The 24912-nt window shown below is 46.9% G+C and overlaps 1 protein-coding gene across 1 annotated transcript in view; it reads right to left on the reverse strand.

The window, feature by feature from the left end:
• NUP85 (nucleoporin 85) overlaps positions 1-24912 on the reverse strand; it is a 354818-nt gene that overhangs the window by 178743 nt on the left and 151163 nt on the right. Inside the window, exon 3 of the mRNA XM_086930776.1 lies at positions 18002-18164. Coding sequence (XP_086786902.1) covers positions 18002-18164 — 163 coding nt within the window. The remainder of the gene's footprint in view (positions 1-18001; positions 18165-24912) is intronic.

A 24912-nucleotide genomic window follows, 5' to 3' on the forward strand; every position in this document is an offset into this window, starting at 1 on the left:
AATACAGATCTTGCACGCCTTGACATCTGGGAGCTTGATGACTGGTGAAGGTTCGCAAGCATCAAAATCAGCCTGGAAGTCTTCCTCTGAGTCAGTCATGGAGCCTATTTCGTTTTTGGAGGGTAGCTTGTCTGGGCTTCAGGGTTCTCAGCTTGTGCAGAGGCACAGAGATCTTGGCTTGAAACTTCTTCAGAGCAGAGGGAGACTCTTGGCGCTGGAGGTCAAACACAAAGGTCAATGTCTCTTGTGGGCAGTCTCGGTGCTCAATGCTTAACTTCCTCGGGACGGTTTCTCAAGGTCAATCTTCGGGGGCAAATAGTGGAAAGGCGGCTCTAGGTGTGGTCTTTCGCATGGGCCAGTGTTTTCTACATATCTGCAGGCTGTTACCCAACATCAGGGCCCTTGCAAGGGAGGATCTCTGGGCTCTGCTTTTCTATCAGAGAGAACAGCTAGGATTTCAGATGGGCCCTCACCATCGCAGAGGCTAGTATGTTGGTGGGGTGTCGATGCAGCACTTTTAAGTGTGCCCCGCAACATGTTCTCCGGTAGCCTTATTTTTTAATGCCCTGCAGGTTGCGCAGTTGGACTCCTTGTGGTCTCGAGAGAGGCAAAAGTCACAGATCTGATGTCAGTCCAACTATGGGAACTTGAAGCAGATTTGGAAAGGTGTATTCTCAATCCTCTCTGATCCTCTTCCTCTCTCAGTCGTCATCATCATCATCATAACATCTTTATTCGGTTGACACAAAGGACCATGAAACAACACAATAAATAGAGTTATTCTCATACGACTTTAGTCTTGGAACCACTCCGTCAGTTAGAATCTAAAGTGGTGAAACCATTGATTATGTCCTCCACTGATGGATCAGGATCTTCAATCTTTGGAACAGAGAAGGACTTCATGGTCCCAGAACTCGAAATGAAAAGTCCCAATCTAACTACATTAAAAAACCATCACAGGTGGAGTTTTTGCCCCTATGCATTGTGGGAACAAAAACGAGTCAGGAGATCTCAAGGCAGAGGACTTCTTTGAAGAAAAATGACTTGCAAACGTCCAAACCCAACACTAGGTGTTAGGAGTGTCCAAAGGAGAGCATGCGATCTACAGCAGCAAAAAATAAGTTGAATTAAGCAGAAGCCAGATATGACTGAAGGGCAGCAATCTTTAAGTACAAACATGCCCAGGCAAGTCTCAGGGACACAGTTCCTGTAAGAAATAGCTATCCAAGCAAATGACAACCAGATGCCAGTACTTACACAGCTAGGGGAGTCTTAGTGGTAAGGAGGTGTGGCGACACACTGCTTAAGCATAGGACAGCTTGCCAATCTTCAATTGTACAAAGCTTCCGCTGTTCATAATCTAATCCAAGACAAACCTTGGAATAGACAACAAACTTTGTAGACACTGCAAGGCCAGCGTCGGTGGTAGAAATTTGCTAGCCAAATCTGAGGGGTGCCAAGTTTGCACTGTAGACTTTGTCAGCCTAGTCTCAGAGATAAAGACTATGAAGCCAATGCACATGGGTACACAGCATCAAGTGCAGTCACTGCCAATAAAGTTTCAAAGGGTGCAAGTTTCCAGTGCCAATACTGGAAGCCAGAGAAAAGCGGCACAAGCAGATAATTTTAGCCAAGACTTTAGGCCAGCAAATTTCTAAAGCAGACACTAGAAACAGGACTTGGGAATACCAAGCATCACATCAAAGCACTATCAATTAATCCTCGAGGCTGCTCAGTTTCTAGTACAGAAACCGCCTACCAAGTGTGAGGAAGCTGGCAAGGTCTTAGGTTCAACAAATGCAGAGAATAACTAAGTAGTTGCAAATTATTCATTGTGCATACTGCAATAAAATACTTAATCTGACAAGCTTCCTGCAAGTCTCCCCTAATGAGACACTGCCAGGCAGGGTTCTAGAACTCTTCCCTTTAGTGGAAGTGACCAGAAGGGCTCCACAAAAGCGTTTCCACTGTCAGCGTTGCATAGTCAGCATAAGAAATGGGATGGATTAGTTACTTACCTGTAATTCTATTTCTCTTCCAGGGGTATCCTCAAAGTCATAAGCATTAGAATATTCCCGCCCATGTGCGGGACCCCGGAAACGCTATATTATATGTGCCCCACATATATATATATACATATATATATACATATATATATATATATATATATATATAAATAAACATATATAAATAAACATATATATATAAAAACATGCAATAGCATCCAAATAACATCAGAGCTGAAATATGCTGTGAAGAATTTCCACCATACATTAACAATAAGCATTAGAAACATGAGAAACAACACCAAAGATTGTTTAGAAACTGTTTTAATGCTCAGAAAGCAGTAGAAATTCTCATAACTCACTGGAAGCATAGGAAGCTCCCAGGCTGCATTGCAAACACACAGTCTAAAAAGACTGAAAAGCTAACCTGTAGCTGAATAGCAATAAACTGACACCGTGCCTTTAAGGCACCCCTGACCCCCTGTATCCCATCATGCCCCAGGGGTGACAGTTAAGTCAGTTGTTCTTTTCGGAGACTGAAAACAAACCCAGTAACAAATAGGTTAACAATATCTCCATATTAAAGAGTATCCTTTGCCCGGGGAAGCAGGAGGGTTGCTTATGACTTTGATGAGGATACTCCTGGAAGAGAACTAGGATTACAGGTAAGTAACTAATCCTGCTCTTCCAGGGGATCCTCATCAATAGTCATAAGCATTAGAATAGAATAGCGAGCCTCTCCTCTTCCCTGCGAGCAAAGGAATGATAAGACAGTAATCTCATCAACAAGTCTGAGTAGGCTGTAGACTACCCAAACAGATTCCTCAAGGAGGCCTGCCCTACTTGAGTATCTGCCCTGGAATCAGATTCGAGACAGTAATGCCTCGTAAAGGTATGAACCGATTTCCAGGTTGCAGCCTTGCATATTTCTGACATTGGAATGTCATACAAGAAAGCTACTGTAGCGGCTTTCCCTCTCGTGGAATGCGCTTTGGGTAACCCCAACAAAGGCGTGCCTGCAAGCTGATAGGCCAATTTAATGCAAGAGACAATCCATCTGGAGATAGACCTCTTGGCCGCTGGAAAACCTGTCCGCATGGAACCATAGTTCACAAACAGTTGATCTGTTTTCCTAATCCCTTTAGTCATTTCCAAATAGGACTTGAGCACTCTCTTAAGATCTAAGGAGTGAAGTGACCGCTCGGCTGGGATCGTAGGATTTGGAAAAAACGAAGGGAGGGAAATGAACTGATTTATATGAAAATCAGAAATGACTTTAGGCAAGAAAGATGGATGAGCCCTTAGGCAGTGCTTAATTTGTGCCGGTGCTTGCCGGTGCTTAGCACCGGCACTTACTTTTCAGGGCCGGGTCTACGCGAGATGACAAGTCGGCATGACAGGACGTCACAATTTGCATGCTGTTAAAGCTAACGGACTCGACGCAGAGTGCTGTTGTAACTTCTCGATCTCTCGCGGGTCCCAGTGAGTGCTTCTTGTGACTCGGAGACTGATTGAGCAAATATTACTGCATAATTTCAGACAGTCAGTGCATTAATCATGTGTGATGGTGGTGCGTCATGGTGATGGCGGCCGTTAGTTCAGTGTTGCAGGGTGGTGGGCGGGAGTCAGACACTGATTGGACAATTTGGGCTGGGCCTAGACTGGATTTGGTTGCGCGCGCTGCGCTCGGACTTTTTTCCAATTGCCGCGCCCGGCAGCACCCCTGCACCCCCACGAGTCATCAGCACTACCATGTTGAGGGCAGGCTGCAGCAATAGCACCAGGCTGCTGGCCCAGTAGTTAAAAAAGGCAGTGCCCCGGAGCGTAATCGTAAGTAGTACGCAGCGCGCGCTATAAGCATCAGTCATCATGCCATGCCTTCATTTATTTTATTTCAGCGTGGTGGCGTGTCAGACTCGGGCAAGATTTGATGACGCACCTCTGTGTGCCTGGCCTGCGGCTGCCCCATGGTAGTACGGGAATGATTCACCTAATGCTATTATATATATTTATGTATATCAGAGGGCCGGCCGAGGTTAAGTTGTTAAAGAAGCTTTGATGTAGTATTATCACGATATAGGGCCGGCGGTCGGCCCGTTTGGCGGGTTTAAAGTTAAAGGTGGTGAGGCCCTGACCGGCCCCTGCCATGTTTGAGCTTAGTGTGATATCCTCCCTCAGTGGTAAAACTAAAAGTGGCTCCGCTTTCACTAAATCATGCCATGAAAAGCAGGATGTTGTTGTGTAGGGCAGGCAGCGCAGTGTGCACAGATTTTTTTCTGATTGCCAGGCCCGGTCGGAACACCCGGCCGCACCCCACGAGCCATGGTCGGCCCCAGGGCGAGGGGCAGGCCAGGCAGGCAGCAGCAGCACCAGGCAGGCCTACCTAGCTATGTAATCCAGTCAGTCGGTGAAATAAATAAAGCAGCGCCCCGGACACCTGGCCCACCACAAGTAATATTCTACTTTACTAACTAAGGACGCCATTCCATGCCCATTCAAAACCAACGGTGCTTCCTTTTGTTTGAGCATGGGGGGTGTCGGGCACTGGTATCTCCTGTGGCGGCTCCACAAGATTCGATGATGCCTGCCCTCCCTGACCTAGATGGCACTTGCGATTGGGACTGGAGGAGTCGCGCAAGGAGAGGGGTCTACAGTGCGGGAAGAAAAGACTGTGGGTGCTCCTATGGATGGTCACATAAACACGTATACTTACCTATATAGGGTACACAAATGCGGGTTGGAGTATACACACTCTTCTTTCGATATCACACATGCTTGATAGCTATTTACCAATATATTCATATTTTCCTTTTACGCCTCCTGCTAATGGCCCATTAATTAATAAAGGATACTTGTGAAAGAGGCCTTATTGTTCATTAAATGATGCAAAGTGTCTATACGTGACAAGAGAAGACCCCTGATTTGACACTATCAACGCTCATATGTGGGTAATATGCGTGTGTATAAGTCGGCCATGAAAAGCCCTTGTGTGATATTGTTTTAAATATTAGATAAACGCGGCAGATCGAAACTATATCTCTTTTGTGAGTGCCCTTCACACAGGCAGAGCTTGGCTGGCACATTCGTCTGCATGAAAGCAAGTGCTGCAGGTGGCCTGCGGCTGCCCCGCTGTAATGTTGTCATCTGATGGGTGTGATGCGTGGGATAGGGGTGGCACTGCCACGCCCTGTTCTCCCCTGACCTTCTCTGTGCCAAGTGTTTCACTGCCCCTACCCGTGCAATCTATTTCCCTTCCCTTCATGGGCTCTCCGGCGTACTTCCCTGCCTGTGCTGTCTCCCATCCCCTATCTGTGCTCTTCACCGCCACACTGCCTGTCCTCTCTGCTGCACTGCTCTGACAGTGTCAAGTGTTTCACTATCCCTGCTTGTGCAATCTGTTACACTTACCTACCCGTGCACTCGGTCACTTCCTTGCCCTGCGTGCCACTACCCCTGCCCGTGCAGTCTATTTCACATCCGCTTCCTGTGCCCAATTTTTATCCACCCCTCCATGTGCCATGTGTCTCACTGTCCCTGCCAGTGTCGTATGTTTCAAGTTCATTGCTCGTGCTCTTTATGCACTCCTACCCAGGCAGTGCTCTGCGTTCCAATGCTTCTCCCTGTGCTATTTATTTCACGTCCTGTTCCTGTGTTCTACCTCCACTACCGTGCAATCTATTTCACTTCCTCATCCTGTGTTCTATGTCCCACTGCCCCTTCCAGTGCAGTCTATTTCACTTCCTCATCCTGTGTTCTATGTCCCACTGCCCATATCCGTGCAGTCTTTCACTTCCTCGACCTGTGTTCAGGGTTCCACTGCCCCCTTTTACATGAGCTTTATGACGCACTGCCTTTTGCCTGTGCCATGTGTTTCTCACTCGTGCCAGTGCTTTCTAGTCACACCCTTTGCTCTCTGGTTCACATCCTGTGTCTATGTTTTCTCTCTCGATACATTTTACTATTCTGTTTCACTGCCCTAGATCGTTTAGTGTTTCAATGATCTTGCCTGTTAATCCGTCACAATTCTCCCACATGTGTCCTGTTTCACTGGCCCGTTTAGCCTCTTTACTTCACTGTCCATGACAGAGTAATCTTATTCACCGCAATGTGTGTGTACTTTACTTCACTGCCTGTAAAGGTGCTCTTCTTTTTGCTGCCCCTAAATGTGCTTTCTACTTCACTTCTCCTGATTGTGCTATTTCACTTATGTCTGTGTACTGTTCCTCTGCCCATACCTGTGCTCTTTTTCACTTCCACTGAATATGCTCTTTCTTCTGCTCCTGCCTGCCTGTGCTCTGTCTCATCCTCACTGTCCTCATATTGCCCGTTTCATTATCCCTACCTCTGTTCTCTGTTTCCCCACACTTGTCTGTTCTCTCTCTTTCACCCACTCTGCCTCGGCACTCTCTTTCAGTTCTCCAACTTGCGAACCTCAGTTTCACATCAAAAACTTGTATTCTGTTTCATGATCCATGCCTGTGCTCTCTGATTTGCTCCTTCTGCTAGTGTTCGTTGTCCTGCTTATCGTGTGTTTTACTTCCAATGTGTGTACCTCTGTTTTATTGCCCCTACGCATGCTTTGTGATTTGCCTGTCCTGCTTGAGATCCTCATGTTCTCTGCCACTGGGTGTGATCTCCATTTCAATCCCCTGCTTGACATACACACTATAATTATCAAAGCTCTGGAATATTCTTTAGGGTCAGATTTACACCTCTATTTTGCGTCAGTGCAGAACTGCAGATACACTTATTGTGGTGCCGACCAACTTTTGCTTGCAAAAATATTTAGCGCCAAAAAGTAGATGCATGTATATACCGTAAAATTGCAGCTGCACACGGACATAATTTACCTTTGCTCAATACGTCATTTTTGCAAAATTATTCACAATGGCCAATTAACCATGACTGGTAGTGTTGCAGCCGGGATTCTGTGGAGTTAAGAAGTTAAAGGCCCTGCACTAGGCTTGAAGTATCCTCCTCCGGCTCTATTCCTTCCCTAATAGTTCTTCTTACCTTAGAGTGGCCAGTAAATCAAATGTGCCATGAAAAGATGTTAAATAAACTGGTTGATTGCCTTTATTTCTACCAGTAAGTAGTTGCGCTCACCCCCGGCTGGCCCACACAATAAATGAGCCCATAGAGTAGACATAGGTAATGCTCTTTAATCGTGCCATTTGTGCTTGTAAAGTATTGTAATCGTTCCTTAATATGTATTAAAGAAGACAGTGTAATTATGAGTGGCAATTTGAACAACTATGAATGACACCTTCTGGCTAGCAAAATGAAGACAAGAGAAACATACAAGTATCAGACATTGCACTTAGAGCACTGGAATTCTCCCTTTTCAATGCATTAGTGATTTTAGCTAATTTATTCCATAATTGTGCTTTAAATGCACTTTTTATATAATCTTTTTCAAAATGTTCACAGGGCAGGGGAACCTCCTATCAAAACCTTACTATGAGGAAGACGCCCTTACTGAAATTCATCTGACTTTTTGCAGTGCCATTTGAGGATGTGGGTGGAGCTAATAGAGGAAGTGAGTGGAGCCAGTGGGTGGAGCCAGAAAAAAGTAGGCGTGGACTCCGACAAAGATTTGAGCACCTGCACTTCATATTTTACAAATTAAGCACTGCCCTTAGGACTACTCTATTGTGATGGAAAACAGTATATGGTTCTTTCGCACAGAGCGCTTGTATTTCGCTTACTCTGCGCGCAGAGGTAATCGCCATCAAAAAGGCCGCCTTCCAAGAGAGATGTTGCAAGGAGGCCTTGTGGATGGGCTCGAAAGGAGGTGACATTAATCTGGATAGAACCAGATTCAATTCCCATGGAGGAGAAGGGTTTCCCACAGGGGGATACACTTTTTCCAACCCCTGGAGGAAGTCCTTAACCACTGGAACCTGAAAGAAAGAAATCTGATCAGGAGATTTTCTGTATGCTACTATGGCTGACAAATGCACCCTAATAGAAGTGTACTTTAAACCAGCAGTTGCCAGGGAAAGGAGGTATGGCAAGATGACGTCCTCCTCCCCTTTAGTCGGATCTAAGTGATGATCCCTACACCATAAGTAAAATCTTTTCCACTTGAACGCATAGGACGCTCTCGTGGAAGGCCTCTTAGCCTCCTTTAAAATGTTCATGCATTCGGGAGGCAAGTTCAAATGTCCATATTGCAGGACCTCAGGAGCCATGCTGTTAGGTTCAGTGATGGGAGGTTGGGATGCATTATCCTCCCGTTCATCTTGCTCAACAGGTCCGGCCTGCAAGGGAGTCGTTTGGGTGGACTCAACAGATGTAGAAGGTCCGGGTACCACCACTGCCGCGGCCAATACGGAGCTATCAGGATCATTTCCATGTTCGACCTGAGGAGCTTGGAAACTACTCTCGGAATCAGAGCCAGGGGAGGAAACGCATAAGCGAATGTCCCTGACCAATCCATCAGTAGAGCATTCCCCTGCGTTCCTGGTCGGTGGAACCTGGACGCGAAGGCGTGGCATTTGGCGTTTTCGTCGTCTGCAAACAAGTCTATGGTTGGACGACCCCAGCAACAAAAAAGCTCTTCTACTACTTCATCGTTTAGCACCCAGTCTGGCTGATCTTCGAAGTGCCTGCTGAGTGTGTCTGCTTTTACGTTCAACTCGCCTGGAAGGTGCCCTGCCACTACTGTGAGGCCTCGAGAGAGAAGCCAATGCCAGATTGTCTGCGCCACTCGAGAGAGTGGGCGAGATCTTGTGCCTCCTTGTTTGTTCAGATAGAACATGGTGGTCGTATTGTCCGTCTGAACTAGGACTGAGTTGGACTATCGCTGGAAAGAAAGCTTTGAGGGCCAGGAATACCGCTCTGAGTTCCAGCATGTTGATGCGGTACGTCTGCTCCTGCGCAGACCACTGGCCTTGAATTTGAAGCGGACCCATGTGCGCTCCCCAGCCTTGCAGAGAGGCATCCGTCACTATAGACTGGGATGGAAGAGGTTGATGAAACGGTACCCCACCAGTACATTCTTTCTCAGAGTCCACCATTTGATGGCATCCTTCGTCGCTTGGGAAAGAGTGATACGATCTTCCAAACGTCCTGTCGCTTGGTCCCACTGGTCCTCTAGAGCCTGCTGTAGAGGACTCATTCTCAGCCTGGCGTTTGGGATGAGAAAAATGCAGGACGCCATGGAACCCAGCAGGGATGCTACTTGTCGGGCTCTTGGAAGCCGAGACTCTAGCAGAATCCCACATTTCTGACTCATGGAAAAAAGTCTCTCCTCCGAAGGATACGCTTTTCCCAAGCTTGTGTCCAGAACGGAGCCTAGGTAGTGGATGGACTGTGTAGGCAGCTGGACTGGCTTCTCCAAGGTTCACATGGAGGCCGAGCCTGTGCAACTGGTACAGGCACAGTTGTAGATCGTGCGTTACCCGTAACGGAGATGGGCCTTTTAGGAGCCAGTCGTCTAGGTATGGGTAGATGAAGAGTCCCTTTTTGTGAAGAAAAGCCGCCACCACTGCCATGCATTTGGTGAAGACTCGTGGTGCGGACTTGAGACCGAAGGGTAGCACCTTGTACTGGTAGTGTTTGTTCCCTACGACAAACCTCAAGTACTTGCGATGTTGTTGAGCAATAGGGATGTGAAAGTACGCATCTTGCAGATCCACCGAACACATCCAATCTCCGGCTTGAAAATGTGGGCATATTTGGTGAAGCGCTAACATGCGGAACTTTTCTCTGACGATGACTTTGTTTAATAGTCGCAGATCGAGTATTGGTCTGAACTGGTCCTCCTGATCTTTTTTGGGGACAAGAAAGTATCTGGAGTAAACTCCCTTTCCTCTTAGAGCGGGAGGAATTTCCTCTATCGCTCTTTTTTGCAGTAGGATTTACACCTCTCTTCGGAGCAAGCTTAGCTGGTGAGGACAAGAGCTGTTTGGAGGAATGCTCTTCGGAGGCGCACGGAAACGTAGCTTGTATCCATTGTGCAGTATATTCAGCACCCACTGATCCTTTGTGATGCTGACCCACTCTGCCAGGTGTTGTGAAGCACTTCCTCCCACTGGAGTGGGTAACGGCGCCAGAGGAAGCCACTGCTCAGGCATTTCCTCCTCTTGTGGTGTTAGAGGATTGTTGGTGACCTCCTCTACCTCTGTTGGCTTTGCCTCAAAACTGGGATTTACCCTCGTTCTTACTTTGGGACAACTGAGGGGTTTGAACCCTCTGTTGAGCCCCTCTCCCCCTGTTGGTCTTGAAGCGGCGTTTGAATTCTTTTTTCTTTTCCAAACCCACCGCTTTCACTGTATCTAGTTCAGTCTTCATTCGGGTCATTTCTTCATCAGCATGTTCCCCGAAGAGAGCGGAACCCGAAAAGGGGAGATTAAGGATGCGATGCTGAGCATCCGGCTTCAGACCTGTAAGGCGCAACCAGGCCGACCTCCTGGCACAAACCCCATGTGAATAGGAATGCGCCGCAATTTCTACACCATCCGCAGCCGTGCTTATCATCCGATTCGCCACCAGACATCCTTCTGTCACAGTCTCTTCAAAATCCTGCTGGTCTTCCTTTGGCAGTTTGGATTTGAACCTTTCCATGGAGTCCCATAAGGCTCTGTCGTATCGACCCAGAAGCGCAGCCGCACTAGAAACCTTAAGAGTGGATGCAGCTGAGTTGCAAACCATGCGACCCCAGGAGTCTTGAGATTTGCTGTCCTAGTCTGGTGGGACTGAAGAGAAACCGGCAACTGCGTGCGTCTTCCTCGCCGCTGCCACAATTACAGAGTCTGCTGGAGGGTCAGATTTTACAAAAACCGGGTCAGAAGAGGCTGGTTTGTATTTCTTCTGAATGCGGGCTGGCACCGCTCCGATAGCCGCTGGAGTTAGGAAAACCTTTTTGACAGGATCCATAATCCCCGGGACTAAAGGCAGCAGTGGGCGGGAGGTGGCTTTTTTGTGTAAAGTCTCAAAAATGACTGTCGTTGTTACCCGAGGGACAGACATTTCAATGTTCAGTTTCAGTGCTCCTCTTTGTAGGACATCCAGATACATGCCAATGTCACCCACTGGGGAGGATCTGGACGTAGGACTGTCCGTCAACGTAGGGGAGTAGACCCTCTTGGAAGACCTGGTAGAAGAGGTAGATGAAGTAGACGGAGTTCGTCGACGTCTACGGTGAGCACTGTGCCTCCGCTCCCGCGATCCTTTTGAACGCTCCTCCCGTCTAGGAGAGCGAGATCTGACCCGATCTTCTGACCGAGGTCTTCTTCTGGGAGATCAGGATCTTCTGGGAGATCTGGTCGGTGTTCTCACAGGTGATTTGCGCCTGGGAGGACTACGCTTGTTCATCTCCTCTACCAGGTTCTGTAGAGGAGACCTGTGTTGTGGGCTGGCATATTCTTGCATACGTTTGGTAGCCCCAGAATTTCGCCAATAGTCCAAAGGCTTGTACCATCTAGGTGACAGTGACTTGCTCAGCCGAAGGATCTGGCCGACGCTCAGGAGATCTGCGCACAGGACTTCTGGACTTTGAAGATGCATTTGAGAAGCCAGAGGACCGTGAAGTGGAATGACGGGAAGCTGACTCCGTTACCATGATCACATCTGAATGCCTCGATGTCGAGCGTTCTTCCCTCGCCGCCGAACGCCTTCGGGGAGTCGGCGGGTCAAACAATCTCGACTTCGAATGTCTATGTGAGGATCTATGGTCTCTCGACGTCGAGCGGCGATGACCAGCCGTCGACTGAGTTCTCTGCCTCAACGTCGAACGGCGATGCCCGGCCGTCGACTGAGCCCTCTCTCTCGACGTCGAACGACGATGTCCAGTCGTCGACGGAGGCTTCTCTCTCGAAGTCGAACGACGATGTCCAGTCGTCGACGGAGCTCTCTGCCTCGATGTCGAACGGCGATGACCGGCCGTCGACGGAGCTCTCTGCCTCGATGTCGAACGGCGATGACCAGCCGTCGACGGAGTCTTCTGTCTCGACGACTAGTGCCTGTGCGATGATGGCGGAGGGGTATTGGACACACTCGACGCCAAGCGTCGACGAGACACTGACTGAAACTGCGTCCTCGACGCCTATCGACGAGTTCCTGTCGACGGCGGAGGGGTCTTGGTCCTCGACGCCGAACGCCGCTTCTTGGACGACGGCGGAGGGGTCACACTTCTTGACGCCGGTCGTCACCTGGATGACGACGGTGGAGGAGTGACCTCCCTCGACGCCGATCGTCGCCTGGTTGACGACGAAGGAGGGGCCTTAGATCTCGACGCTGACCGTCGCCCGGTTGACGGCAGCGGAGTCACATCTCTCGACGCCGATCTTTGCCCGGTTGACGACGGCGGAGGGGATCTCGACGGCGGAGGGGATTTCGGCAACTGAATTGGATCCTTCGACGTCGTCTACGTACCTGTTCTTCTTTTCGACGGCGAGCCCACCGTCGACGGCCTTTTTGATGCCAAACGATCCACCGGTGGTTCTTTCCTCAGCACCAAGCCTGACGCTGAGGCTGAAGGGATGGAAGACTTGTGCTTTGAAGATGTTTTTGTCTTCTTGGAACCCTTCTTCCCCGGAGACCTTCCTCTGGATGACCGATGAGCCAGGCCATAGATGCGCATTCTCTCCCTGTCTTTGAGAGTTCTTCCTGACAGGTGCTCGCAGTGAGGACAGGTGTTCTTCAGGTAAACACAGGATACAAACATCGTGGTTGTCTGATTTTGCTTTCTTGTTACCACAAGGACACTTATCAAAAAGTGAAGGCATCCCCACTGAAAATGCCCAGTAAACTGACTTAAAAAGGCAGTCCCTTACTTGACGAGATGAAAAATGTCAAAGTAAGTGAGAAAAGTTGTTCAAAGTGAGTAATTTTCTGTCAGAAAACAGAAATTAGTGGAGCTGTCTGACCAGGATCCTTCCTGAAGGAGCCGGAAAGAACAACTGACCTAACTGTCACCCCTGGGGCATGATGGGATACAGGGGGTCAGGGGTGCCTTAAAGGCACGTGTCAGTTTATTGCTATTCAGCTACAGGTTAGCTTTTCAGTCTTTGTAGACTGTGTGTCTGCAATGCAGCCTGGGAGCTTCCTATGCTTCCAGTGAGTTATGAGAATTTCCACTGCTTTCTGAGCATTAAAACAGTTTCTAAACAATCTTTGGTGTTGTTTCTCAAGTTTCTAATGCTTATTGTTCATGTATGGTGGAAATTCTTCACAGCATATTTCAGCTCTGATGTTATTTGGCTGCTATTGTATATATATATATATATATATATATATATATATATATATATATATATATATATATATATATATATATATATATATATATATTCCACTGCTTGGCTCGCTTTCCCTTCGCTAGGCGCTCCTTGGTTCTCGGTCGCGTTTCTCCTGCGGTTGAGCCAACCGCTGTAAATTATCACAGGATCTCCCCGTCCCGGGGAGGGATGGAGTCGCTGAAAGACGGCACTGACACGCTTTTTTCAATGAAGGTGATTAATTTCATCAATCCGTGTGGGGGATTTTACAACAAAAAGAAACCAACGCGTTTCGACAGCGTCCGCTGTCTTGATCACGGTCAGTAAGGAAAGTGAAGCTCACAGTTTTGTAAAACAAACAAAGCATTTGGTTACACCCCTTTGGTAATTGGTACCACCCCCATCTATAGGTGTTATGGGATATGTAGTCCTGTTTCAGATTATGTTACTTTTACATGAGTATTTCGGGATACCTGTTATTTTACTTTTACATGGCTGTCGGATTTAGTATTATCACCCTTCGTTTTTATACAGGAGCTGCATTACAGTTGTGTGGGTGTTGTAAGAACCTTCGTGAACTGGAAAGTCCCGCCCCCCAGTGGGCTTGGGTTGTACCTCTGTTTTAGGGTAATTATTTCATGCCCTCCTATGTTCAGCTTTTTGGTCATGCTACCCCGACTATGATCTATGTTCTTAATAACATTTCATATAGTCCAATTCATTTATACAAGGTGGTATGCGGGTGCCGTCCTTAGTCTTTATATTCAGGTTTACATTGGTGTGGTGCTGCCCTCTGGTGGGCTGATTAGTCCATTGGCAAGGCTTGATGTTTTATGTGTGAGCATAGTTCAAGTGAAAAAAGGAGTGAAGTGATAAAACCAAAATTAATAGGTTAAAATAGTTCATGGTTGGCGGGAAGTTACTTGAGAGTCTATTTGATTATAGGTGTATGTATAATTCTTCCGACTGATTGAGCCCAAAAGGGGTCATGGTCCTGAAACTCAGGATGTGTTTGGATTCTTTTCGTCGGAGTTCCTTCTCATTGTGTCCACCCCTTATTGAGAGGCTTAGGGTTTCGATTCCCCAGAAACGCAGTTTCTTCCAATCTCCTTCATGGTTCAGCTCCATGTGTTTGGCAACAGCGTTGCTTCTGTCCTTATGTACAGTGGCTCTGACGTGTTCCAATATACGTTTTTTTAGCTCGCAGATTGTGCTGCCTATATATTTGAGCTTACATGGACATTCGATCATGTACACTGTGTTTTTGCTGTTGCAGGTAATACATTCTTTGATTTTCCAGGTTTTATTGTTGGGCATTGGTATTTCTGTAGTTGGCTTGGCTATTTCGCAGATCTTACAATTGTAACATTTTACAAAGCCTTTGGTTTGCAGCCATGATTGATGATATGAAATGTTATTAAGAACATAGATCATAGTCGGGGTAGCATGACCAAAAAGCTGAACATAGGAGGGCATGAAATAATTACCCTAAAACAGAGGTACAACCCAAGCCCACTGGGGGGCGGGACTTTCCAGTTCACGAAGGTTCTTACAACACCCACACAACTGTAATGCAGCTCCTGTATAAAAACGAAGGGTGATAATACTAAATCCGACAGCCATGTAAAAGTAAAATAACAGGTATCCCGAAATACTCATGTAAAAGTAACATAATCTGAAACAGGACTACATATCCCATAACACCTATAGATGGGGGTGGTACCAATTACCAAAGGGGTGTAACCAAATGCTTTGTTTGTTTTACAAAACTGTGAGCTTCACTTTCCTTACTGACCGTGATCAAGACAGCGGACGCTGTCGAAACGCGTTGGTTTCTTTTTGTTGTAAAATCCCCCACACGGATTGATGAAATAAATCACCTTCATTGAAAAAAGCGTGTCAGTGCCGTCTTTCAGCGACTCCATCCCTCCCCGGGACCGGGGAGATCCTGTGATAATATATATATATATATATATATATATATATATATATATATATGTGGGGCACATATAATATAGTGTTTCCGGGGTCCCGCACATGGGCGGGAATATTCTAATGCTTATGACTATTGATGAGGATCCCCTGGAAGAGAAATGCTAGGTATCAGCGGCGAGGACTAGTATAGGGTTCTATTAACATTTGTAGAGAGGCCACTGTGCACTGCATTAAATGGCAAGGTTTGAAGCAAACGTTGATGCTACCCATCGAAGCCAGATGTAGGGATGCAGCGTTTCATGTAGAATGGGGCAGTCAGTTAAGAGTTGTGCCAAAGATGGTACTTAAGTGAGGAAGCTATTACAAGGTTTTATGAATACAGTGATGGGCCATTGCAGGACAATGTAGACAATGATTAGAACATAGAGGCACCACTGTGGGGCTAATAAAAGGATAAAGACTGTGGAAAACAAGACAATTCAGTAGTGGAGTCAATGTAAAAGTGTGCAATTAGGGACATGCAGTGTTGGGGCCACTGCATTACTGGGATTACAATGGTGATGAAATGAGTCACTGCACATCTGTTCTAAGGAATTAATTCACTATTCAGAATTGGAGGCCCAGTTGAGCTAGGTGAAGTATTGTGACTAGGTGCTACAATTACTTCGGAATCTGCTAAATACGGTGATGGAGTCAAAAGGACAAACGATTAATGGCATAAAGAAGGGGCAATTTGTGTGCAAACAACATTAATTTAGTTGTCGCAGACTGTCTGCAGTTTGTACAATGAAATGGTAAAAGGCCCTAACTAATAAGCTACCTTGTGCATCTCCTCCACTAGGCTCAGATTGCAAAACAGTAGCGTTTACTAACTCTAGCGAACCTGCTGGAAGCTGCTAAAGGTGGTTATACAGTGCGGAATCCACAGCAGACTGTGGTAAACATGGATGTGCTGTGCTAGAATCACTGTACAGTATTTTAACTAAGGCGATGCAGGACTGGAGTTACTGCAGAGCACACAGGTTGTGCATGGCACTAAAGCTCAGGAGCTATAATTAGCCAAAATGTGCTAAAGATAGCGTTGTAGGGGAGGAGACACAGTATCGCTCTACTAGGGTGATAATCCAGTGCTAAAGTCAACGCAGAGCCGTGTAAGGATGTATATGAAGTCCTGTGCTAAGAGTTGTGGTACTATTGGAAAGGCGAGCCTGGAGTCCCTGCATATCTATGCTATAGTTATTAATCCAGTGCTAAACTCACTGCTGATGCAATACGAATGGTGACTGCATGACTGAGATGTGAATGTTGTGAAGCAATACTAAGGGGTGACAGCATGACTGAGCTGTGGATGTTTGTGAGGCAAAGCTAAGGGGTTACAGCATGACTGAGCTGTGGGTGTTTGTGAAGCAACACTAAGGGGTGACGGCATGCCCGAGCTGCAGGTGTTTGTGATGCAACACTAAGGGGTGACAGCATGCCTGAGCTGTGGATGTTTGCGAAGCAATACTAAGGGGTGACTGCATGACTGAGCTGTGGATGTTTGTGAAGCAATACTAAGGGGTGCCTGCATGACTGAGCTGTGGATGTTTGTGAAGCAATACTAAGGGGTGATGGCATGCCCGAGCTGTGGATGTTTGTGAAGCAATACTAAGGGGTGCGGCATGACTGAGCTGTGGATGTTTGTGACGCAATACTAAGGGGTGACGGCATGACCGAGCTGTGGATGTTTGTGAAGCAATACTAAGGGGTGACAGCATGACTGAGCTGTGGATGTTTGTGAAGCAATACTAAGGGGTGACGGCATGACTGAGCTGTGGATGTTTGTGAAGCAACACTAAGGGGTGACGGCATGACCGAGATGTGGGTGTTTGTGAAGCAATACTAAGGGGTGACGGCATGACTGAGCTGTGGATGTTTGTGACGCAATACTAAGGGGTGACGGCATGACCGAGCTGTGGATGTTTGTGAAGCAATACTAAGGGATGACGGCATGACCGAGCTGTGGATGTTTGTGAAGCAATACTAAGGGGTGACAGCATGACTGAGCGTTCCCCCGACTGAGCCGCTGGGATGATCTACCTTTCCTTGCGATTGATACAAGAATTGCTCACTTCGTGGGGATCACCGAGCTTCACCCTGTGAACACTGCCACTGACGGGCAGTGTATAGGTACTACCCCACGCTCACCCCCAAGAGGAGCCTGCCGGCCCTTTCGAGAAATATCCTTAACTTCATACCCCTTTTGGTGCCCCTACTCACATCACGTCCTGATGAAAACCCCACTGTAAGGTGCAATCAACCTACACACAACAGGGGTCGAAACGTCGACTGTCTTACATGCGACCTACCCAGCTTGCAACGATGTATTAATACTGTGTTCCAAAATATATGGGATATGATTGAACGTAATTGAACCAATGTATGGGGTGACTGACTGCAGCACCCATGTGATTTAAACCAACGGACTGTTGTTCTATCAAATGCAACTTCTACGACTGTCCACTCACTACCTTTAACCTCACAAAACCTTCTCTCCTAAAAACCCCCTTTCTTCCTTCCTTATGGGCACAAATGTAAATGTTGATTATGCATTGCACATGAAATGTATGACTAAGAGGATGTGAATAAACAGCATTCCTCTTAAAACCAGGGTACGAGTAATATGTATCTAAAGTCTGTGAATTCTTCTGTGCACATAAATTCTATAGTCTGGGACCCCTATCTCTGTAATACTAAGGGGTGACAGCATGACTGAGCTGTGGATGTTTGTGACGCATTGCTGCGGTCAGTGCAGAGTTAAGAAAAGGCACATTTCGGATTCCGCCAGGTACTCACTGGCTTTTTTGCGACTTTCCAGCTGTTTCTTCTTCAGTCCTCTGAAGGGCGACAAAGATCCCATGTGACTCACTGAAGAGTTTACGCAGAATTGGGGAATATATGTCCTCATCCTTCCGAACGATATAAAGGTAAGGGCACCCTGGGCCTTGAGAACGTATCTCTGGAAAAAAGAAAGGAAATACAAGGTTAATGTAAAAAAGAAATGAAGAAATAACAATGATGAACCAATAGAAACCACGAGTGTGGAGTACCCAAATACACGCAAACATGGATGGCTATAATAGTTTACAGGCATCGTTACTCTCTAAAATCGGGGTCGCCCTCCCAATAACAAATAGCGATATTCAATAAAAATATAGTAACCAGCGGGTACGTCAAGTAAGTGCTCTAGTTGCCTCGTTTTTAGAACGGTTTCAGAACAAGAGGACATTTAAAAATGTATTTTATTTACCGAAATGTACCAAAGTACTCAGTATAAAAGTTCTACGCTTTTTTTGCCCCTCAAAAAAACAATGAATCCCAATTTGGGAACCTAAGTTCTCACTTTAACCTCGGCACAACGAATGGCGAGCAGGAAATGAAAGGGGAAAAATGGGCCCACTCCCGAAAGCCTACGAGTTTAAAAGGAAACTCGATATGGTGAACTCCATGGTCACACACTGCAGCTCTGGACTCTTCAAGAAAACAGGACAGTTGCCTTTATTACCAACCTCTAAAATATTACATCCTGCTCAAGCATACATAAAAACTACTTAACATCAATTAAGAGGGTCACAGAAAAAAGCTGTGGTTGGCGCTGCCTAAAGAATGGCACAGCAACATTCTATCTATTATTAGTGGAAAAATCAGGCTTGAGTTTTGAAAGGGAAATATGCTAAGACTCACACTGTAAATACAGGTATAGTCCGTGGAATGAGGATGGTCTTCCAACGTCCACCAGGGCAGTCTACAGGTTAACAGCTAGCAACAATCTTGCCTGTGCACAGCATACCCACAGATGTTCGAGAAAGTTCCCAAATTCACATTTACACCATATGTATGTACTGTCCATTGACGAGCAGTCAGGGACCAATCTATGGACACAGATAGGGAAGGTCCAAAAATCGGGGCCCGCTATGAACTTCAGCGGATGACAGAAATGAAGGGTATAAGAAGAAGTATTCACGGTTTGAGTCAAATCTAGAATTCAAGCTAGATTCACAAACATACATTGCTCTTTGCTAGAAGTATTAATCAAAATCAGACCATAATGAATGGGTTAGTAACATTATAAGCCAATCCATAGTCACCTGGACCATGGTGTCTTTAGTCCCAGCTAGAGTCTGGCTCTTGACTTAACTCTGTAATGTCGGTCTTACTTCTCTCATTAGCACACTGAAGTGGTCAAGTATACGTGTAGCACTACACAAACCTCCCAAGTAACCAGCCAGCTTGTGCCACAATAAAATGTACAAGCACATCAGTTTTGCAGCAACAGCTGTGCAACCATGCGGAAAGCCCTTTGACCTCTCCCTCATTCCCCGCAGCAGTCTAAAGCTAGGAACCTGGATGCACCACATCTGGGCAATTCTTGTATCAGTTCGCCACAAGCAATGGTAGAAATTTTCAAATGTTTTAGTGAAATGGAGAATTTGGTAAGCGCTTTTTCACAAAATAAGCAACATTTGAGTGGAATGGAAAAGAAGGTGAACGCTGTGCAGCCCATTTGCAGACTCTTGAGTTTAGAGGAACGCTGTTTTTAGCACGAAAATCAGGAGTCTTTAGGTTTCGCCTGGCGTTCACTGCGCAGCAGTGTCGCGCAGGCAAAAATTTTTGATCTCCAGTATGGGGCTTTAACCCACCTCTCTCTTCCATTGGCTAGCTCCATCAATGGAGGCTAGCCATTGGAAGAGAGATGTGGCAATCATTCTCGGAGCAGATTCGTGGGCGTTCCTGTCTTTCTTTTAAGCCCCGCCCCTTTTTTCCATCATGAAGTTGTGGGTGTTTACTTTTTTTTTTTTTTACACCAATGTTTCTTCATTGTTAACCTTGTCCCTGTCCCGCGTGGTTGTATCCTGACCACCTTCCCGCTGTCCGTCCCCCCTCCCGCTGTCCTTGTCTTTGTTCCCGCCCCCCCCTCGCAGATCACTACAGTCGCCGCTTGGGCAAGGTGTCTTTGTGCCCGCCCCACCCCCCCTCGTTCCCGCCCCCCCTCGCGGATCACCACAGTGGCCGCTTCGGGGACCTGCATACAAAGAATCCGTATACAATTCAGTAAATGTTTATCCCATCCACCTCCAACTGTTTCGATTAAATGTCATGTACTTGGTTAAAATATAGGTGCTTTTTGGAGATTTAATTTATAGCGCGAACATGACCCGAGGGTAGAATAGCGCTTTACATGAGCACCAGTTGCGGTACAGACAGACACGCTCCTTTTAGTTAGGTGCGGGGAAATTAGGTGATTTGCCCAGAATCACAAGACGTTAAGCGTCTCTGCCGGACTCGAACCTGGTTTCCCCTCGCTCTAGCCGTTAGGCCACATGTGATCGATCCAAATGGTTCCCAATACCAGTGCTTTCTTTGTAAAATAATAAGTGCTCGTGCCCAAAACTCTGCTCGCACATCCGTTGTCGGCGTTATAAAATGTGCCAGTGACGAATAGCAAAGCTGCGAAGTCCGGAATCCACCTCAGCATTTTTCCGTTGCCAGACACTCCCAGCCCGTTACCTCACTCTTGCAGGTTGATGCCAGCTGTCTCATTTGGCGACTGTTTTTCTGTTTTGCTCTTCCTGTTTATTTCTCCTTTGTATACTGTTCGCTCTGTTACTCCAGGGAAATATCTGAATACTCCAGGGAAATATCTGACACAGAGAAATAAGTGCCACCACCCCCTTTTGGTCTCCAAAATTAAGCACTGCCCATTTTTCAAGCCTAATATGGATTTTAATTCTTCAATACGTAAGTAGAGCATTGAACAGGTTTACACTAAGCTTGGTATGAAGTTAGAAATTTGCTATGAACAGATCTTTTTTTGTTTGCTGATAATCCGCTCTATAGTTTTTGAGATGATTACAGAAAAAGGTGTCAGTTGGGATTCAAAGAGTAAATCGTGGGTGTGGGTATTTGTACCTCTTAATTCCGGAAACAGCCATCTTTTAGTAAAGCACACGCGAACGCGTTGATTTGTTTTCCACTACATAACAGAACATTTGATGTTTTTGAAATTCGATGCATTTCTATATACTTTAAACACACTTAAAAGTAACTTATTAGTAAGGGGAAACATTTACTCCATAGTTACATTGTTGCTAAAACAATACATTTTTATATCCATAAGTAAAAACTCAATAAATTACTCAATCGAGAAAAACAGATTCTGAATCGGTTGCTGTTGTATTACAGATGTTGGTCACTAGCTGATTAATGGGGGAACAACCTTTACAACGAAGGTTTTACAACGCGGTACTGTTACCACGCAACTTTTACAACGCAAGTCGTTACAACGACTTGCGCTGGGGGGCGCTCCAGGATAGTAACTAGTTTAATTTACCATCCAACTCCTTCCCTACTATCCAAGGGGACTGGAGTTGGAATAGTAAATTAAAATATTTACTATCCAGCACCCCTCAACGCAAGTCGTTGTAACGACTTGCGTTGTAAAAGTTGCGTAGTAACGGCACGCGTTGTAAAAGTACGCGTTGTAACGTCGTATATCTGATTAATGTCTTATTTTCAAGATAGCCGCCTACGAAACATTTTTCACCCGTAGCACTGCGTTGCGCGTTGGATCTTAGTCCTTTCTCTGCCTCGATAGTCTGGCAGGGGTGCTGCTGCTGGTAAGATGGCGGCGGTGTCAGAGAGCAGAGTATTGGGGTACACCGTACACCTCTGGAGCTCATTCTCCTCCACATATCTTCCCGAGCAAGTGACCTAAGTATAGGCTCTGGTGCGTCATGGAAGGCTGAATGCAAAAGTATAAACTTCTGGGGTTGAATGGGGAATTTGTGAGCAGACATAAGATTGTGCAGAGGCCTGGTTGGAAACTGTGCAGGAACTAGTTAGTGCTGGGGGTGTTGAAGCATTGCAGCCTGGAGTTGAATTGTGTTGGCCAGTGTTCTGATCGACGACCGGACCAGAACTTCGTAGATCCAGAGTACGGAGGTCCATGCAGAGGAGTTGTGGAGATCACAGGGTTGGAGGGGCTTGAGAACATGAAAGGAAGATTGGCAGATCTCTTAAATACTAATGTCTTGAGGGGTGCTGTGCAGATCTATTGCATCCAAGTTCCTGGAAAGGAACTTTGCAAAACCATATTTTATAGGACACAGGAACCTGAAATGGGTTTGTTTGAACGTGGACATTGTTTACATCCTGTGTTTGTTGTTTCCCACAGAGGAATGAAGAGCATTACCGTGTTGAAACGCCTTATACTGCAAAACAGCAGTGTAGATAGCGTGAATGCATAATGCTTTGAATAGAATTTTATTGGTGTGATGGAGTAGTCTCAGTGTGTGTGTGTGTGTGTGTGTGTGGGGCTGTGTGTGTGTGTGGGGGGGGGGGGTCTGTGTGTGTGGGGGTCTCTGTGTGTGTGTGTGGGTCTCTGTGTGTGTGTGGGGGGCTCTCTGTGCGTGTGTGTGTATGTGTGGCTTTCTATGTGTGTGGGGGGCTCTGTGTGTGGGGAGCTCTGTGTGGGGGGGGAGCTGTGTGGGGGGGGGCTATGTGTGGGGAGGGCTCTGTGTGGGGAGGGCTCTGTGTGTGGGGGGGCTCTGTGTGTGGGGGGGCTCTGTGTGTGGGGGGGCTCTGTGTGTGGGGGGGCTCTGTGTGTGGGGGGGCTCTGTGTGTGGGGGGTGTTGGGGGGCTCTGTGTGTGGGGGGGCTCTGTGTGTGTGGGGGCTCTGTGTGGGGGGGCTCTGTGTGGGGGGGCTCTGTGTGGGGGGGCTCTGTGTGTGGGGGGGCTCTGTGTGTGTGGGGGGCTCTGTGTGTGTGGGGGGCTCTGTGTGTGTGGGGGGCTCTGTGTGTGTGGGGGGCTCTGTGTGTGTGGGGGGCTCTGTGTGTTGGGGGGGCTCTGTGTGTTGGGGGGGCTCTGTGTGTGTGTGGCTCTGTGTGGGGGGGGCTGTGTGTGAGTGTGTGTGAGTCTGTGTGTGTGTGTGAGTCTGTGTCTGTGTGTGGGTGCAAATGCAATAGGTCTCGCATTTGCGAGAGATTAAGCTATTGGCATTGTAAATGACAATGCCATTTATCCGTTTTCAAAACCAACACATAAATAAAAATGTGCATGGTCATAAAAAATATGCATGGCTGAACATGGCATTTCCTTAAGGTTACAGAAATTTAGAATTTAAATTCCGCACATTTACAAATTAAACATTCATGGAGACAATGGGTCATCATCAGAAGGAACAGTAGGTGCGACACAAATATCTCTCCTATTTGAGCTCCACCTCTACAAGACAGTTTGAGGTCCATGGCAGGGGGAACACTCTTGGCCTTGGGCAGCTTTCATATTAAATCGTGCAGATATGTGTACGTTGTAACACGGGCACAGCAATTCCTACAGCTTGTCTAGCGGACTGAGATTAACTGGAAACAAACAAGAGTCGAGACAACCCAAAGACTGTGACCCAAGGTTTACGTTGTGCACTGGCGGCTCCTCCGCTAAGGCAGAGGAGGATCGCCCCACTGCATTCTTGCAGTGAAAGTTAGGGAAAATAAAATAACTTGTGCTGTAATTTTATTTTCTTCTTCAGTAGCTTTGTGTGAGGGGGCGGGGTAGGCCAGGTAGTGGTCTCCTAAGTGCGCAATGACTGAGTGGCAAGCACTCTCGGGCCACCCAAACAGTGTTGCATTCTTTGTATGTTCTCCATGCAGGCTGCATTAAAGCCTGCGTGGAGAACATGCCCAGGCTCCCAGTCAGCGTCTGAGCGCCTTGTTTCAGTGCTCATACGAATCGCACCGCTGCTAAAGAAACATTGTGATTGGATAACTGGGAGCCTGGGTGTGCTTCCTGTTAGGGCCGAGCGAGGGAGGACTGCGGAGGAGAGACGTGGTGGGGAAGCAGCGAAAAGGTAAGTTTTAATTTTATTATTTTATACCCGCTTTGCCCGTGTCTCCCCCTCCCACCTCCGATCCGTGCCGGCTGCTGCAGACGTTTTGTGCTGTGGAGATTATTAACCGGGTACGCAGACTCCTGACACATCCAGATCAGGAGTAGCATGGGCAAATTGCAGAAAACTCATTAGATGACAGCATAATGGATCCACACGAGAAGCAAACAGCACATGCAGGCAATCACATGTTGTGTTAATTAAATTGAACAAATGTCTTGCCAAAGACATTTGCAAATGGCAGTTTCTAAACAACTACATTTTGTGCAGAAAATGCCTGGAGTTTTGTAAAAAAATTGGTGTTCATTTGAGGGCATTCCGCCAGTCTTCTTTGATCATTACTCTCCATTGTGGACCTGGGATTGGGAGGGAGCTGGGATTGAGAACGGAGCGACAGAGGGAAGGAGGAGGCTGGCCAGGGAAAGGGGCCGGAGAGACAGTGGTTTTGGGTGCAGCTATTGCTTTTGGGGCGGCTCCACATTCCTTAGCTGTTTGAGCTCTAACACCAGCCGGAGCCCGAGGCTTAGGACAGCTGCGAGCCGGGTACACAGAGTTACGGATCAGCCACAGCCTTTCATTAGATAAGAAGAATGCAGAGAAGGTACAAAAGAAAAGTACTATGACCAGCTCTTAAAAAAAAAATTGTATGGCGGGTGGGGAGCCAACAGAAAAAAGAGGCATGAGGGGCAATGATCGAAAAACTCAGCGAGGTGGGAGTGGCAGGAATTGCCTTGAACTGGCTTCAGTCTTTATTTGAAAATAGACTATTCACAGTTTATGAAGAGGATGTTGCTTCAAAGCAGATTCCTCTTATGCGTGGTTC

Source organism: Lissotriton vulgaris, chromosome 7, assembly GCF_964263255.1.
Source record: "Lissotriton vulgaris chromosome 7, aLisVul1.2, whole genome shotgun sequence".
NCBI classification, from domain to species: domain Eukaryota; kingdom Metazoa; phylum Chordata; class Amphibia; order Caudata; family Salamandridae; genus Lissotriton; species Lissotriton vulgaris.